General features: G+C 35.0%; 2 protein-coding genes and 1 pseudogene across 2 annotated transcripts; 2 read left to right on the plus strand and 1 right to left on the minus strand.

Annotated features, from left to right (window-relative positions):
- The first annotated feature begins 7,524 nt into the window (after nucleotides 1–7,524).
- LOC120198834 (probable protein phosphatase 2C 4) lies at nucleotides 7,525–10,874 on the plus strand. Its single transcript, XM_039200090.1, is given in 5 exon segments — nucleotides 7,525–8,219; nucleotides 8,222–9,384; nucleotides 9,487–9,600; nucleotides 10,195–10,459; nucleotides 10,564–10,874. Coding segments are annotated over 5 exon segments (2,196 nt in total). The 5' UTR covers nucleotides 7,525–7,681; the 3' UTR covers nucleotides 10,680–10,874.
- A 2,961-nt stretch (nucleotides 10,875–13,835) lies between these two features.
- On the plus strand, nucleotides 13,836–15,342 carry LOC120198835 (epsin-3-like). Its single transcript, XM_039200091.1, has 4 exons — nucleotides 13,836–14,109; nucleotides 14,192–14,314; nucleotides 14,393–14,554; nucleotides 14,640–15,342. The coding sequence occupies exons 1-4, from the start codon at nucleotides 13,973–13,975 to the stop codon at nucleotides 15,163–15,165; spliced, it is 948 nt and encodes a 315-aa protein (XP_039056022.1). The 5' UTR covers nucleotides 13,836–13,972; the 3' UTR covers nucleotides 15,166–15,342.
- A 630-nt stretch (nucleotides 15,343–15,972) lies between these two features.
- LOC120198837 lies at nucleotides 15,973–17,755 on the minus strand (annotated as a pseudogene).
- Between the last annotated feature and the right edge of the window lie 445 nt (nucleotides 17,756–18,200).

An 18,200-nucleotide genomic window follows, 5' to 3' on the forward strand; every position in this document is an offset into this window, starting at 1 on the left:
ATTTGTCACGTCATCATTTTAAGAAACATGACACATATTATATTATTAATTAAACATGTTTAAAAATATTACATTAATAACATGAGTTGATTGTTATTTAATTAACGACTTCAATCCAACATAATCTGTTTTGATCAAAATTGAAATGTTACACTAAAATACCGTAAAAAATAGGAACAAAGTGATCAATTGTGAAATTTTAAAGGGTATATTTGTCATTATGCCAAAGTCAAGAGTTGCGGATTATACTCGGGAAACCTGGCGTTGACAAAAGATATTAAGGTCCAGGTGTCAGCTTTGCCTTGCTTTATTTATCGATCCAACGGTGATGGTGGCACGCTTTTCCAGGCACAATTAAGGAGTGTCTTTCTTGTGGCCTTTTATAACTTTTTTGGATAAACAACATGAATAGTCACTTAACTACATAGTAGGTTTTATTTAGACTACTGAATTAAAATATTTTTCAATAAAGTCACTTAACTATTTAAATTATCGTATCAATTAAATTACTAACTATTAACTTTTAACAAGAATGCTGACCGCATAAGTCTCAAGTTCTAGTCTCTCTCACCCATGTTCTATATATTTTCAAACATTAAGATGCAACTTAAGATATGTGCCATATAGCCATCATATAATGGTTTTGATTCGATGGTTATGTGTTTAGCTTCCCAATTTGATTAGGCTCGAATTCTTCTTTTACCATTCTTATTCCATTTATTTATTTTTTCTAATTAGACGCTAACATTGAATTAAACTACAATCATAATTCAGTTGATATAATATGTAAATAATAAAAACTAAATGTGAAATTATATAAATTTATTTAAATGTCATATCGTGATTGAAACTTTTTAGTTGAGTGGTCAAAATAGAACTTATCCTATAGTTTAATGGCTATTCAGGTAGATTGCCTTTTCTATCCAGCTCTTTGACCTATTAACTATGCCTCCATTTATGACCTCTTTCAATTTTTCAACCCCTCCTCTGAGCAAACTATTTATCAACATCTCTATCTTGGCGCGTGGGATTTACTTTTTCAAAATCAAATTAGAGTATAATAAAAACTTAAAAGTTTAAATACGTGACATTTCATTCTTAATTTCATCCGAAACTGAAGTAATTAATTTTGATTTATTGTAATTTAATTATTAAATTTTATATATATTGAAAAGTTAGTTAATATTAATTACCACACAAATTAAATAATTGATCTTCATTAATTCTCCACGGATATAATCTTAGAATAATTGAGTCAGTAATTTAACAATGATATTCAATTTCATAAATTTTTAATAAAAAAAATAGAAGACTAACATCTTATTTTATGTGAAGTAGTTAAAATTAATTCATATTTTAGTTTTTATTTTAGTAATTAACCTTGCAAAGAGTAGATTAAACTGTTCATTGTCTAAACTATTTCCATTGCAATTTTTCCAATGCAAATTATATATAAAATTTAAATAATATTATACTTTTAAAATTTTTAAATATTTTTTTGAATATTATAATACATATAATAATTTAAATATATTCAATACCTTAAATAATTTTTAATAATATATTCAAGTATGTAGTATTATCCTAAAAACCTCGAAAGCTATAGATCTCAACGAAAGGATCCATCAAAAATTGAAACCCTTCGATAATATCCGTTCATTAAATTTGTTTATTTTAATTTTTAAAATTATTTTATTTAAAATATTTTGTTAAAAAACTAATAAATAACAACACAAATATTTTTTTTATTTTATCCATATTTGTCTTATTTTTTTACGCATATCAAAATAAATATATCAAATCTATCAATCATTTTTTGAGATAATTTTATAATTTTTTATATTTTTTATAATTTAATATGTGATCAAATTTATCTCTTAAAATTATATTTTTGGTAGAGAGACAAAAATGATTATACCGATGGAGTGTTTGTGAACTTGCCCAAGAGCGTGAATCCACGCTCTCAAAAATCGAAACTCGATTAAGAAGCAGCTTAAAACACCACTAATATTACAAGCTTCAATAGTTAATATTAGGGTTAACTATTGTGAATTCTTTTTCAAACAAAAAGAAGATACATTTTTAATTTTTTTTTACTCTTTACATTGAAAATGCATCTTTTTTATTTCCAAAACCCAACATCAATTATAAATTTCACTCAGTTTTAAAAAAATTTAAAAATTAACACTTTTGTTTTTAATTTATCAAAATCTGAATTTTATGGTCTATAACAATTTAAAAAATAATCTAATTAAATATATTAAAATTTATTCATTTTTAATTTGACAAATTAACTTTAACTTTTTATATCACACAAGATCAGATTTTGACATGTTACATAAAAATAATTAGTAATTATTTTTAAAGTGATAGATTTATAATTAAATATTTATGATTAAAAATTATATATTAAAAATATTTTATAGAAAATATATTTAATATGCATGTGTCAACATTCGTATGAGGAAAAGAAAAGAAAACAAGCTGTATGAAGTAATGCTTTATTCATTGTATCACTTATGTACAACCAACCAATGTATTTATATACATTTAATTAACAACTAAACTGCTATTAACCACCTAGCTAACTGCCTAACTAACTTGCTAACAGCTTCTCAACACTCCCCCTCAAGTTGGAGAATGATCTATGTCTTTCATTCCCAACTTGATCTTCAAGCGTTCATGCTGATTTGTCCCCAGTCTCTTTGTGAAAATATCAGCCTGTTGTTCCTTGGTCGAAACATGTATGGTACAAACAACTCCCTTTTGTATTTGCTCACGAACAAAGTGACAGTCAATCTCTATATGCTTCGTTCTTTCATGATACACTGGATTTGCCGCGATGTGAAGTGCAGCCTGGTTGTCACAATACAAAGTTGTTGGCTCATGGTGCTCAATTCCCAGTTCCTTAGTTAACCCTCTCAACCAAACCAATTCTGCCACCGTAGATGCTATGCACCTGTATTTAGCCTTAGCCGATGATCGTGAAATTGTGCTTTGCTTCTTAGATTTCCAACAGATGAGAGAATCTCCTAGTTTAACACAATAGCCTGAAACAGAACGTCTTGACATGGGACAAGCAGCCCAATCAAAATCATATAACGCAACTAAGTTGGGTTTACTCTTAGCTGAAAACAAAATGCCTTATCCTGGATTCTTTCGAATATATCTCACAATACGTATAGTTGCTTCATAATGAATTTCCTTTGGAGCTTGCATGAACTGGCTTAGAAGCTGGTCTGCATACATTATATCTGGACGACTGTGTGTCAGATATAAAAGCCTTCCAATTAATCTCTGATACATTCCAGTATCCTCTAAAAGTTCATCAGAACGGTGCTCAACATGCTTATCATACTCAGATGATGTGAGCCTTTGATTCTGCTCATAGGGGGTGGAGACACTACGTGCATTTTCCAAACCAGAATCTGCAATAAGTTCCAAAGCGTATTTTCGTTGATTTAGAACAATTCCTTCTGCACTTCATACAACTTCAATGCCTAAAAAATATTTGAGTTGCCCCAAGTCCTTCATCTTGAAGCTCTTGTGAAGAATATGTTTTAGCTCTTCTATCATTCCTCCATCATTGCCTGTAATTAAGAGGTCATCCACATAAATCAACATTATGACTATTTTTTACCTTCTCATTTTGTGAATAACGAGTAATCATGAAGGCTTTGCACATAACCACCAGCAGTAAGAGCTTCAGTTAATTTTAAGTTCCATTGGCGAGATGCCTGCTTCAAACCATATAATGACTTGAGCAACCTGCATACTCTAAACTCCCCCTGGTTGCGAAAACCATCTGGCATCATCATATAGACTTCTTCATGAAGGTCTCCTTGCAAGAAGGCATTCAATACATCCATCTGATATAGCTCCCATCCAAACATAGCAGCCATTGCAATAACAGTACGAACAGTAATTTGTTTTGCTACGGGTGAAAAGGTGTCATGGAAGTCAATCCCTTCACATTGACTGTAACCTTTGGCAACTAGCCGAGCTTTAAATATTTCAACCGAGCCATCAGAGTTGTACTTGATTATGTATACCCATTTGCAACCAATGGGTCATTTATGTGGAGGTAAATCAACCACTGCCCAAGTGCCATTCTCCTCTAGAGCCTGAATCTCATGTTGCATAGCTTCTACCCAGCGTTCATCACGAGCTGCCTCATGATAGGTTTTAGGTTCAACTAAGGAGGAAACAACAAAAGCTTTTTGCGAAGGTAAAAGGAAAGAAGAAAGATTATTAAAAGAGGAAAATGTACATGCTTGCAATGAAGTAGAAGAAGAGGATTGAGAATGACAAAAAAAATCAGATAACCATGAAGGTGGTTTAGTAACTCGAGTAGAATACCGATGAGAAGAACGAGGGACAACTTGTTGACTCGATAAACTAGAGGATGAAGGACATGAATTATCAGGTACTTGACACGCTGAACCAGAAGCTACATTTTGAGCATTCGTAGTTTCAAGGTTGTATGGAAACTCATGCATGGGTAAAATCTTATTACACGAATAATGCGATGTCACAACTGGAATATGCAAAAAGTCTCGATCAAGATCACTAGACAGTGTTGAAATAGAGAACAAAGGAGAATTTTTAACTAGAAATTGAAAAGGAAAAATGGACTCGTGAAACACCGTATCTTGATTGACAAAAAAAGACTTTGAGCTCAAGTTAAAAAGAACATAACCCTTTTGAGTTAGTGAATACCCCATAAAAACTGAAGGAATAGACCGAAAATAAAACTTATCATGATTGTTGGGGATAATAGCATAACAAAGACACCCAAAAACTCTAAGATGTAAAAGATTAGGCACCTTCCATGCAACATATGAAATGGTGTTTTCCAATTAAGAACCCTTGTTGGTAGCCTGTTAATTATATAGCAAGCAGTTTGGATACACTCACCCCAGAATTTAATGGGAACAGAAGACTGAAACTTAATAGCACGAGCAACATTGAGCAGATGTTGATGTTTTCGCTAAGCAACCCCGTTTTACTGGGGTATATAGACACAAGAACTTTAATGGACAATCCCTTGAGAAGAAAAGAAAGCACTGCCTTCATTGCTAAAGAATTCCCAACCATTATCACTCCCCACAGTTTAATTTTTCCAGAAAAATGATTGACAACATAGACAAAAAACTATTTAAGAATGACAAATGCATCGCTTTTGAGCCTAAGTAAGAACACCCATGTCATACGCGTATGATCATCAACAATTGTTAAGAAATACCGATGTCCACTATGTGTTGAAATACGATACGCTCCCCAGAGATCAATATGAATAAGAGAAAATGCAATTATCTCACGAGAATCACTCACAGGGAATGGTAGATGAGTTTGTTTAACAAGAGGACAAACACCACAGCTTTTAACATGATCAATACCAGACAAATCACTATGTAACTAGGACATTTTATTCAAAGTACTCAAAGATGTATGGCCAAGACGTGCATGCCATAATACGCCATTATCATATTTTAACAATGTAGAAGACAAACAAGATTTTTTTACTGGAAATAACACGACAACCTGACGAGCTAGATGATAACTTCAAAATGTAAAGACCATCATAAGTTCTACCAATCCCCTTCATCTATCCACTGCAAAAGTCCTGTATAAGGCAAAATTGTGGATAAAAGGTTAAAGAACATTTGAGCTCTTTGGTTAACTGTGATACAGATAGTAAATTGTAATGAAAATCTGGTACATGCAAAACGTTGGTTAACATATGATCAGGGGAAAAGGCATAAGTTCCTTTGTGGGCTATGTGTGTGGTTTTACCATTTGGCAGCTGAACAAACGAAGAGAAATCACATGAAACATGAGAATTCAATTTCTCAAGATCAAAGGTCATGTGATTCGTTGCCCCAGTATCTATAATCCAGTCATAATGCAAGGAAATAAGGCGAATACCTGCCATATGCGCTACAACTTGCATGGGCGGATCTTTTCCCAACAATTCAAGAATTTGTTGGTATTGTTCTTGTGTAAAAGTAGGGGCCTTATCAGGAACAGAGTTTTCAGCCAAGGAAGAGGCTGACTCTCCTTCACTATTCAAGACAACGTTGTTGGCAGCCGATCCCTTGCGTTTATTGAACTTGTAATCAGCTGGATAACCAACCAGCTTGTAGCATGTTTCCTTCTTGTGACCTTTGATATGACAATAATCACATACACCATTGAACCGTTTCTTGGTCTGAGTACTAAAGTAGAATGCAGTAGGTTCAAATACATTGGCCAATCTTCCTGTGTTTTGACGCTGACCTTCCTCTTGAACAAGCATAGATTATGCTTGATTTACAGAAGGTAATGGTTTTAATAACAGTATTTGACTGCGTACCATAGAGTATGAGTCATTCAATCCCATAAGAAAATGAAACAATCGTTGTTGATGAACATGTTCTTTATTCTGCCGAGAAACTTCACAGTTGCATATAGCGAAATGAGCAATGGCATCATATTCATCCCAAAGCAATCGCAAGCGTGTGTAATAAACCGAAATGGAAGATATACCTTGAGAATGAGAAACAATTTCTCGATGCAGGAAATATACTCGTGAACTGTCAATCTTATCAAAACGTTCTTTAAGATCTTCCCATACACGTAATGCATTGGAAGCAAAAACTATTCATGCAGAGAGTTCTTGACTAACCTATTCAAAATCCAAGAAAGAACAATGGCATTACAACACTCCCATTGCGCCAAAAGTTCTGGAGATAAACCTTCACGAGAACAAGCTTCATCTATAAATCCAATCTTGTTCTTGGCTAATAGAGCGATACACATGGATCTGCTCCATAAATTGTAGTTTTCCACCCCAGTTAGTTGATGAGAGACGAGCAAGGTTCCTGGAGTGTCTGAAGGATAAAGATAAAGAGGGTGATTGTAGTCGATTTGAGCTATCTCCGGTTGAACCATGATTGTATAGAAACAAAGGAAGAAAGATAGCAGTTGAATCAACTCACCGGCAATGAACTTAACCGGAAACAGCTGCCGGTGATGGCTCTGATACCATGTCAACATTCGTATGAGGAAAAGAAAAGAAAACAAGTTGTATGAAGTAATGCTTTATTCATTGTATCACTTATGTACAACCAACCAATGTATTTATATACATTGAATTAACAACTAAACTGCTATTAACCACCTAGCTAACTGTCTAACTAACTTGTTAACAGCTTCTCAACATCATGTTATGTAAATTTTAATTAATAAAAAATATGTTTATTTTAATGTTATATGTATTATTTAAAATTTAAGATTTAAGTTGAGAGAGTTTAATTTAAATTGTTTTAATATTTAAACTTAAAACTTAAGATTTAGTTTCTATAAATTTTAGAATTTAAAACAAAAATAAAATTTACAGAAAATGTATATAAAATATTTTTTCTTTAAACCCTCTCTTAGTCAACGCCCCCACCACTAACTTACACAAAACATCACAGTAAATAAATAAAGCATTAATCAAATGGCACCCAAAAAAGTGTGTTTTTCTCTTCTTCACTTTGAAGGCTTTTCTCTTTCTCCTACGAAAAGTCAACGTCCCTCTTCTCCTTCTTTCTTATCTTCTTTCTCATTCCCCTGAAATTTCAAGAGCAGAAAACAGGGAGAAAAGGGAAGAAAAGAAATCTTTCAAATTTTTAGTTTTTTTTAAAAAATTTGGTTTATGGGTAACGGTTTCTGCAAGTTAAGCGTATGTTTCACCGGCGGCGGCGGATATGCCGCTGAAGAAGCTCGTCGTAGAAGGGAAATCTCCATGTTACTATCGGATCCCCTCGACGAAGGTCTTGGTCACTCCTTCTGCTACGTTAGACCCGACCCCACTCGACTCTCTTCATCCAAGGTCCATTCCGAGGAATCCACCACTACTTTCCGTACGATCTCCGGCGCCTCCGTCAGCGCCAACACGTACACGCCGCTTTCGACGGCGCTGGTGGACCCGTACGTCAGCTACAGCAGCGGCTGCTTCGATAGGGCCGCGGCTTTCGAGAGCACGACTTCGTTTTCCTCGATCCCCCTGCAGCCGATTCCGAAGAGCTTTATAAACACTTCGGGTCCGATGTCGGGTAGTCTCGTTCCGGGTTCGGGTCCTCTGGAGAGGGGGTTCATGTCGGGTCCGATCGAGAGGGGGTTCATGTCGGGTCCTCTTGATAATATTAACAACAATTATAGTCGCGGGTTATTTTCGGGTCCACTCGACAAAGGCTTTCGGATCAGTTTCAAAGAAGCTTTTCTCATGGAGCTTTTGCTTTTAAACCCAGATCGAGAAAAGGATCTTTAATTCGGGTCCTCCAAAGAGCAATCTCGAAAACCGTTTCTCGCGGCCAAAATTCCGTCGTGGCTCCGATTAAAGGTGTTGTTTCAATTAAAGAACCCGAATGGATAGTTGGTTCCGAAAAGAACCCGATTCATAATCACAACGAGAATTTGACAGTCAGTAGCTTGAATCTGAGCAGTGAATACAGTTTAGACGATGATGAGTCAATGGGTAGTCAAAATCTTCAATGGGCACAAGGGAAAGCCGGCGAGGATCGGGTGCACGTCGTCGTATCGGAGGAACACGAATGGGTTTTCGTTGGGATTTATGATGGATTCAACGGCCCTGATGCTCCTGATTATTTGTTATCAAATCTATACTCCAATGTTCATAAAGAACTCAAGGGTTTATTGTGGGATGATGGGCTCGAACAAGCCCCTGCAAATTCCCCTGAAGACGAAGAACAGAGCAAGGACTTGGAATCAGCTAGTAATTGTTCATATGATGCATGTTCAAGGTGTTTAGAGCAAGAGAATTATCCCGGTGAGAAGGAAGATGTCGATAAGAATTTGGGTTCAAAACTGAAAAAAGGTAAGAATTCCAAGGCGAAGTATAAAGGCGTGGCGACGAGGTGGGAAGAGAATCAGAGGAGGTGGAAGTGTGAATGGGATAGGGAAAGATTAGAACTCGATAGAAAATTAAAGGAACAACTGAGTAGAAACAAGTCCGGTGGATCGAGATCGATGTCAATAAACCATGGTGATGTTTTGAATGCTTTGTCCCAGGCTTTGAAGAAAACAGAGGAGTCTTATTTGGATATCGCTGATAAGATGTTGATGGAGAACCCAGAGCTGGCTTTGATGGGTTCTTGTGTGCTTGTTATGTTGATGAAAGGTGAGGATGTTTACGTGATGAATGTTGGGGATAGTAGGGCAGTTTTGGCTAAAAAAACAGAGCCCGATTACTGGGTGGGAAAGACTAGGCAAGATTTGGAAAGGATCAATGAAGAAACTTTGCATGATCTTGAAGGTTTTGATGGAGATAGATCTGATGCAATCCCTGATTTAACTGCTTTTCAGCTTAGTGTGGATCATAGCACCAGTGTAGAAGAGGTAAAATTTTCTTACACTGATCTTTTTAGTACATAAATAGATGGTTTATCTACCCTTTTTTTACCATTGATGGATTGAGCTTGATGCTTTATTTCATTGCAGGAAGTTCAAAGAATAATAAACGAACATCCCGATGATGCTTATGCGATGATGAATGACCGAGTTAAAGGTTCTTTGAAGGTCACTCGAGCTTTTGGTGCTGGTTTTCTCAAACAGGTAATTCTGTCCAACTTTTAAGATCAAAATATATCAGATTAGATTTTGATTCCTTGGTGGTTTGAGAAATGAACATTTTTGGTAAACTTTTGAGTCTTTGAGCCTTTAAGGGTTGCCCTTTTTTAAGGAATATTGCCCAAAATTGGCCTAGTTATAGTCAAGGTTCTAAAATGAGACACATCAAAATATAAAAAGAGCAGTTCTTGTGGTACTAAGAACCATTTTTACAATTTGGTCAAGTTAAAGCTTCCTGTCCAAAGAATATGGCTTTTCAAAAAAGAAGAGTCAAATGATGTTCTGGAAATGGATGAATAGCATACACAGAAATAGATCTTTTGTTTCCCCTTTCTCGTAAAAAATTCGTCAATGGTTGTGATTGTTTTGCCTTATAAAGAGGGGGTCGTTTATTGAAATCAACTGTTTCCATTTTCAAGGGATGGGCTCTTGGAAGCACTCCCTTTCTGCAATGTAGTGAACCATGGTTTTGCTTTTTATGTTGCAGTTTGGATTTTGAACTTTTGTTGGATTATATTCGAAAGTTTCTGAATTAATCCCATGTTTAATGACTCTCGTTTCGGATTTCAACTATTCCAGCCTAAATGGAATGATGCATTGCTAGAGATGTTCAGAATAGATTACAAAGGAACTTCTCCATATATCACTTGTGCTCCATCTCTCCACCACCACAAATTAGGTTCCAAAGACAGATTTTTGATATTATCATCCGACGGTCTCTATCAATACTTAACGAACGAGGAAGCTGTATCTGAGGTCGAACTGTTCATCACAATGCAACCCGAAGGAGATCCTGCTCAGCATCTCGTCGAGGAAGTGTTGTTCCGAGCAGCAAAGAATGCTGGTACTATCCAAATACCAGTCTCTTTTTTAATCTCCATTCCTCATTTATGCATTATACCAAAAAATAATTCTAAAATCCAAAATACTTGGTGCTGCTTATTACAGGCATGGACTTTCATGAGTTACTCGAAATACCACAAGGAGATAGACGACGATACCATGATGACGTTTCCATTATAGTTATATCTTTAGAGGGGAGAATATGGAGATCTTGTGTATAAGTGGAGAAAACAACATATGGAAGATAGATATGTGTCTGCTAAAAGAAGTCGAAGTTTCCCTTTTTTTTCAACGTTTTTTCCCGGTCACCATTGTAACATAGCTATTAAGCTCCTACGAGTTCCCGAGGAACTTTGTTGTGAAAAGTAGCTGGGTGGTGAAGGGGGTGTAAAGGTGTAAAAGCAGGTTCATGTTGAATATATAAACTATCATAAAAATTGTAGTTTTCCTACTAATAAATGACAAATCCTTTTGAAAAGCTGTGTTTCATTTGTTAAAATGTTATCTACATGTATTTTTCCTCCTTTTGTAACATTATTACAAAGATTTCTTCTTCTTTGATACATTAATACACATTTTTTTAATAGTTTAAGGTAATTATAAGATAGCACCTGTTTCGAGTCCTTATAAACGTATTGTTAAAACCCGAGTCTTCTGGGAAGAATAATATTTTCTTATACACCTTATACTAAAATGTTAGATGTAAAAAATGAAGATCTTTTGCTGCTACTCCTGCAGATCATCATCATTATTTTGGTTTGCAGAAAATGTAGAAATGAAATGAAGTTTGAATTTATTTGAAGCAGAATGCAGCAGTGTGAGTGTGGTTTTCTCTTTGTTGGCCATTTATTGATGGTGAGAAGGTCTTAAAATATATAGGTAAAAGTCATGAATGAAACCTACATACCCCCGCCCACCAAACCCATAACAAGACCCACTACCCCATTAAATGAAGTTATAATTAATTCAAAACCCTTTTTCTTTCTCCAGGGCAAGGAGGAAGAAGGAAGAGATGAAGAATGGAAAACCTTGTCCATTTTTTATGTTAATGGGTGAGTCCACGTAGCACAGGGATGAGGTGTGTGTGCTGTGACCCTACTTCACTACAAATTTAGCCCCATAAAATTTTCATAACTGCTAACAACTTTGAAATTGGAGAGTAAATGCACGGTCGTTGGGGTGATGCAAATGCAATGCTTAATTACCCATTAAAAACCAGTCTTTTATTTTCCATTTAAATGCGTTCTAAACCAAATATTTCATTAGTTCCTCACCCTTTGGTCCGGAGTATATGCAGGAGTGTAAATGAATAGAGTGTTCAACAAATTATTAGTGAATTGTTTATATAACATTCGTTTATTAAGCTAAATAAATGGGTATCAACAAAACTTTTATGTTCATTTAAAAACAAACGAACACGATTAGAGGTGTGTTTGATTCGTTTATATTCACGAATAAACTCGTTTATGGGCTCATTTATAAACTTGTTTACTTGGTTCTCATTTTTCTTTTATTTATTGGTGAAGATAGAGACTAAATTGAACATAAAATAAGCTTCAGAGTTCAAACCGTGAAGCCTTTGAAACTTAAGAACTAGTGGCATAATTTCACCATTTTTTTGATTTGTGAAACCTTTGAAACTTAATGACTGTTTGTATAATTTCACCATTTTACTTTAGTTTGCAAATATAAACGTAAAATGAGAGTGCCAAACATTAAACCACGTTAAAAGAACGTACTTACAAACGTTAAATAAATATATTCGTAAATGTTAAATAAATATGTTTATAAATGTTAAATAAAAAAATATGAACACCTTTAAAAATAGATAAACGAATACACATTAAATATAAATAATTTTAAAAATAAATAAAAAAAATATAAATATAATTTTATTCGTTCAAGTTCTATTCATTTACAACCATAAATATATAAAACTCTAGTCGATATCCCACTGCGTTGCTAGGCAGGGAGTCTTGGGCTAAAGATCCAAAGAAGAAACAGTGACAGTTGGTGGGTTGACTCAGTTTGATTTTGTTGGGCTTCTTTTTGGGGAACAAAGATGTTTGACCGCTCATACTTATATTTTCTAGTGGGCTCCAAAAGTTTTAGAATGGCTTTGGAAAGTTAAAAGAGTTGTAGAGAGGAGAGAAGTAGAAGAAAGAGAATTTTTTTCCTTCAAACTTTTCTCTTAAACCTCAGTAAAAAAATTTGGAAAGTCAAATGTATGAAAAATTTGTGCTAAGTTATCGGTTTAAGCTGTCACATTAATATTCTGTTATTATAATAACGTCTATTAACGATGAACGACCGATTTTTATAAATCAATAATATTAAAGATTAATTTATCATTTTTAAAATTTTAATAAAAAAGTATCCAAACATTAATGATAATTTATGTAATTTATCATTTTTTTAAATAATTAAGAGTACGATGTTGCGGGCAAGAGGAGTAGCCTCGTGGCAGGCGATGTGGGATCGACACAAGAGTCAAAATGCCGACATTTTCAACAGACAAAGGACGTAAGATTAAATGTTTGGGAGATTATTATTACAAGTTCCCCCGTCGTTTTGCAGTATGACATTTTCTTCATCGTAAGCTTCTAATTAAATATGATAATTACGTAATAACCAAACCTAATACACTCATACTAATAGCGTTAATTTTCACTTCACACAAACATTAACCTCATACTTGAAAATACTTTAACATTTTATGTTGGGTTTGGTTCCATAGTTGTGTAACCTAGCTCATACATGTCCACATAAAAGTCTTCACATTTTTATTCGAGTTTGAATCATTAAAAAAATTAATATTTTAATAATTTATAAAATTTATTAATATTGGTTTAAAATTATTTCTAGTTATTGACAATATACATATATTTTATAAACATATTATTTAAATTTGAATCTTTTAAATAGAACAACATTTTTCATTTTAACATCGAAACACTTAATTTATTCTTTAACGATGATAAGACGTTGCATTATATGATATGTCAACATCATCGTTAATTTTTAACGACAAGTGATCAAAACATAATTTAAGATGATTTTAAAAAAAGAAATAGTTGAGTGGCCAAAACTATGAGTAAATACATAATTTACCCTATTCTAATTTGTGTCTGCTAATATTTTTCATGATTTACTACTCTCAAGAACTTTATCTTCGCCTTTCTCAATTTTCCCAAATCTCAAGTCTCAAATTCAAATTTGAAACCAAGCACCCTGTGGATGTTGACTTTACCTCCATTCTCTAATAATGGTAAACTTCTCATTTACATTTAAAAATAAAATATTGGGGCACCTAACACAGTTGAAAACCCATTTATTGTTTCAAATCAAAGAGATCAGCTTTGAAATCTTCTCCCCCATTGTCCCCCAAAATTTCCTTGCTTCCCATGCCTTGTTTTAATATTGTTGGCCATAGATATTAGGTGAATGTTTCTTGAATTTTTTTATCAACAATCTTGTTCTATAGTTTGTTTAATCTACTGATTCAGCTTGGATTATGTCTACATTAAGCAAGAATCCCAGCAACATGGGTTATCCTTTCTTCCATGAATTCAAGAAACAAGCTTCCTTCTTCCTCAAGGAGAAGATCAAAACAGCTCGTTTAGCTTTAACCGATGTTACCCCTGCGCAGCTGTATGATTCTTCTTCAATTTTTTGCCTCTTTGGTTCATAGTTATCTAGCGAGTAAAAAAGGGTGTTGTTTATGATCCTGCAGGTTGACCGAGGAAGCTACAAATGGGAATACGTGGGCACCAAACACCCAAACCCTGGGTTCCATTTCAAGGGCTGCTTTTGAATTAGATGATTACCGGAGAATTGTTGAAATTTTGCATCAAAAGTATGTTATTTTTCCAAAACCTCTTCTTTTTTCTTTTTAATTTTGCTTTGATTTGATGTTTTTGCTTGCATGAACCAGATTGGGCAATTTTGAAAGAAAGACATGGAGAACCTCTTACAATTCTCTGATAGTTCTTGAACATTTGTTGACACATGGACCGGAGAGTACGGCGGAGGAATTCCAGGCTGATCAAGATTCTATTTTAAAGATGCAAAGCTTTCAATACATAGACGAGAAAGGGTTTGTTTTTGTAACTTCACCCTTGGTTTAATTCGATCTAATTCTATTCGATCATAAAAATTCGACATCTCGAATCTATTTGCAGATTCAATTGGGGATTAGCTGTTAGGAAGAAATCGGAGAGAGTGTTGAAGCTGCTGGAGAAAGGGCCTGTTTTGAAAGAAGAGAGGAACCGAGCTCGGAAGCTAACACGAGGGATCAAAGGCTTTGGTAGTTTCTCGCAGAGGTCATCTTCTTCTTCAACGCAAGGCATTCTACAAGAATCATCATCGCATTTAACATATGGAAGAAGCAATTCCGATTTCATCGACCATGAGAATCAAGAAAACCAGCTGCCAGTCACGGACAAGGTTGATAAAACAGAGTGGTGGAACAACGAGACTGCACCACACGAAGCCGAAACCAGTAGTTTCAAAGAAAACATGGGTCCATTGAAGGAAGAAGTTCATAACTGGACTGAATCCGGGGAGTGTAATCCACTTCTGGGGAGTGGAAGTGATGAACCGAGGCCAGGAGTTTCGATCGAAGATGATCATCCTTTCAGCAGCAATGAGAATGGAGCTTCTTGTTCGATGCTTCTTTCCAGAGATGGCATTCTTCAAGGGTGTTGACAGATTCTCAAGTTATACGCAATTAAGCATGGGTAACCGTTTTTGCCGTTTTTGCTCATCTCTCTCAAGTAAAACAACTTAATTACTTGTTATTGAAACTACATATATCTACAGTAAAACAACTTAATTACTTGTTATTGAAACTACATATATCTACTCAGATATTTGTATGTTTAATTACTTGCTTTATGCGCTTGACATATGTCTTTACCTTACATACATATCTTGGGAGAGTATTATTTTAATAAATAATGGTTAGAATCAGTAAATATGGATAAAAGGGGATAAACTACATGATCATTTAATCATGGAGAAACTTTGACTTGATCATAGATTTTTTAATTTTATTAATCAGACCACTTAATTATGTAAATGAAGACAATCAAACTATTTGCGTTAACATTTCACAGAAGAGCTGGCGCAGCAGTTAACAAAAATAATATAATTACACATTTGATTTTTAATACTTATATATTTTATCAATTTGATCCTAATTTTATTTTATTTCAATAAATTTAATCTTCTAATCCGACATATGACACCAATTAATTAGAAGTTACAATGTAGGGTGCAAAAAGGAGGATTCAATCTTGGGACATGGGAGAGAGTTGAGTTTGTAAGGTGAAAAAATAGCCAACCAATTAATGTAGTTACAAAAGCAAAGAAACGCTGGAATGGCGTTGAAAGAAATGCTATGAGAAATTAAAGAAAAAAAGAAGAAGAGGAATTTGAGATCTACCATTATCTCCACCATCTTTTAGAGTTGCTACAAAATGATGATGAAGAAAACAAGAGAAACAGAATGAAATGAGAGAGAAACAGTAATGGTATAGAAACTTAGTAGCCTGAATTTGTTAAGCCAACACATTAGCAACTTCTAGGCCTCGTTGTTTTTTGAATTAGAAGCATTTCCTGTACACGATAGATGGATCAGATTCATCATACTCTGCCTTTGCAATCCACATCTGCATTCCATTCATATCACAATCAGTAATTGTGTTGTGCATTATAGGTTTAAAACATTTTATATTTTAGATGGTTTTATGATTGATTAAGTTGAGTTTCGGGTTTGGATGTTTGAGTTGATTAAGTGAATAATACCTGTTGGAAAGTACTTTGAGATACCAAGATGGAGCCTCCAATCCAGACACTGTATTTCCTTTCAGGTGGAGCTACCACCTTAATTTTCACGCTGCTCGGGGCCAAGGCAGTGATTTCCTCGCTCATTCTGTCAGCAATTCCAGGGAACATGGTCGTTCCACCACTCAGAACGATGTTCCCATACAAATCCTTCCTGATATCCACATCACACTTCATGATTGAATTTTATGTCGTTTCGTGAATGCCAGCAGCTTCCATCCCGATCATCGAAGGCTGGAAAAGGACTTCCGGGCAAACGGAATCGCTCCGCACCAATTGTGATCACCTGCCCATCACGCAACTCATAGCTCTTCTCGATAGAAGAACTAGTTTTCGAAGTTTCCAGCTCTTGTTCGAAATCAAGTGCGATATGCAAGCTTCTCCTTCACATCCCTCTCAATTTCACGCTCAGCCGTAGTGGTAAACGAATAACCACGCTCGGTCAAGATTTTCATAAGGGCATCAGTAAGGTCACGTCCCAGCAAGGTCAAGCCGGAGGATGGCATGCGGAAGGGCATACCCTTCATAGATGGGGACAGTATGGCTCACACCATCCCCAGAGTCCAGAACAATACCTACATAAAGTATGTTATGAATGTCTAACCAAGTGCAAATTTGAAGCGTTCAATGGCTTACCAGTTGTTCGACCACTGGCATAAAGTGAGAGAACAGCCTGGATGGCAACATACATGGCAGGAGTATTGAAGGTCTCAAACATGATCTGGGTCATTTTCTCGCTATTCGCTTTCGGGTTAAGGGGTGCCTCGGTGAGAAGAACAGGGTGTTCTTCAGGAGCCACACGGAGTTCATTGTAAAAGGTGTGATGTCAAATCTTTTCCATATCATCCCAGTTGTTAACAATTCCGTGTTCGATTGGATATTTAAGCCTCATCCCCAACATATGCATCTTTCTGACCCATCCCAACCATCACACCGGTGTGCCGTGGACGACCCACAATACTAGGGAACACAGCCCTTGATGCATCATCACCAGCAAATCCAGCCTAATAACATTACAATGCATCACTAATAAAACATCCTACATAAACCTAAAGATGAATGTTTAGAACCTATGTTAATCGAATTCGAGTTCGAAGTCATATCTTCATGTCTATTTGTCGAACAAGAGTGTCGGACATAATTAATTTTAAAAAATAAAATAAAGAGTTCGGGTAACATAACTTACATCATACCATTGACATAAGTAGGAAAACAGTGAATACTAAATTCATACCTTAACCATTCCAGTTCCATTATCGCATACGAGTGGTTGAATATCTTCACCCTCAGCCATCTTATTGTATCACCGGCTGAAATGAAACATCAAATTCAGTTCAACATATTCCACAAAATTAATGAAAACATAATCCATTTAACAGATTGTTTTATTTTTGGCATGAATGATGAATCACCAGCGCAAAAGCAAGGTAAAATCGTAGAAAGATGATGTAAACTGCCTGCCCTTTAGGTTCCAAAAAGGAAATGGCACGGTGAAAGATGACAAGTTTTTCAAATTTAAAACGGATACGCCAAACTTTGTGCTTATTTTCCAACTTTTTACTGTGTCCTTCGCTCCTATCATCCTTTTATGGTTTATAAGGAGCGCTTCAACCGCGCTCTAATCTGGGAAAAATGCTTTCCAATCCATTCATATTTTCTTTAACAAATAAGATAAACATTCATTTAGTTTTTTTTTTTCAAATAATCTGAGTGATTACAAAATAGTATCTATTAAAATTTATTTTAAGTTATTGACAATATAAATCCGACAAACACAACTACTCGAACTAAAAAAATTATATCATTCACTTTTACCATTGAGACCTCGTGATAGGTCCAAAGATACATTTAGTCTCTAAGTGATGTTAATTGCGTTATAGGATAATTGTAAAAGC

This window comes from Hibiscus syriacus, unplaced genomic scaffold (assembly GCF_006381635.1).
Source record: "Hibiscus syriacus cultivar Baekdansim isolate YM2019G1 unplaced genomic scaffold, ASM638163v2 tig00004810_pilon, whole genome shotgun sequence".
Classification (NCBI taxonomy): Eukaryota; Viridiplantae; Streptophyta; class Magnoliopsida; order Malvales; family Malvaceae; genus Hibiscus; species Hibiscus syriacus.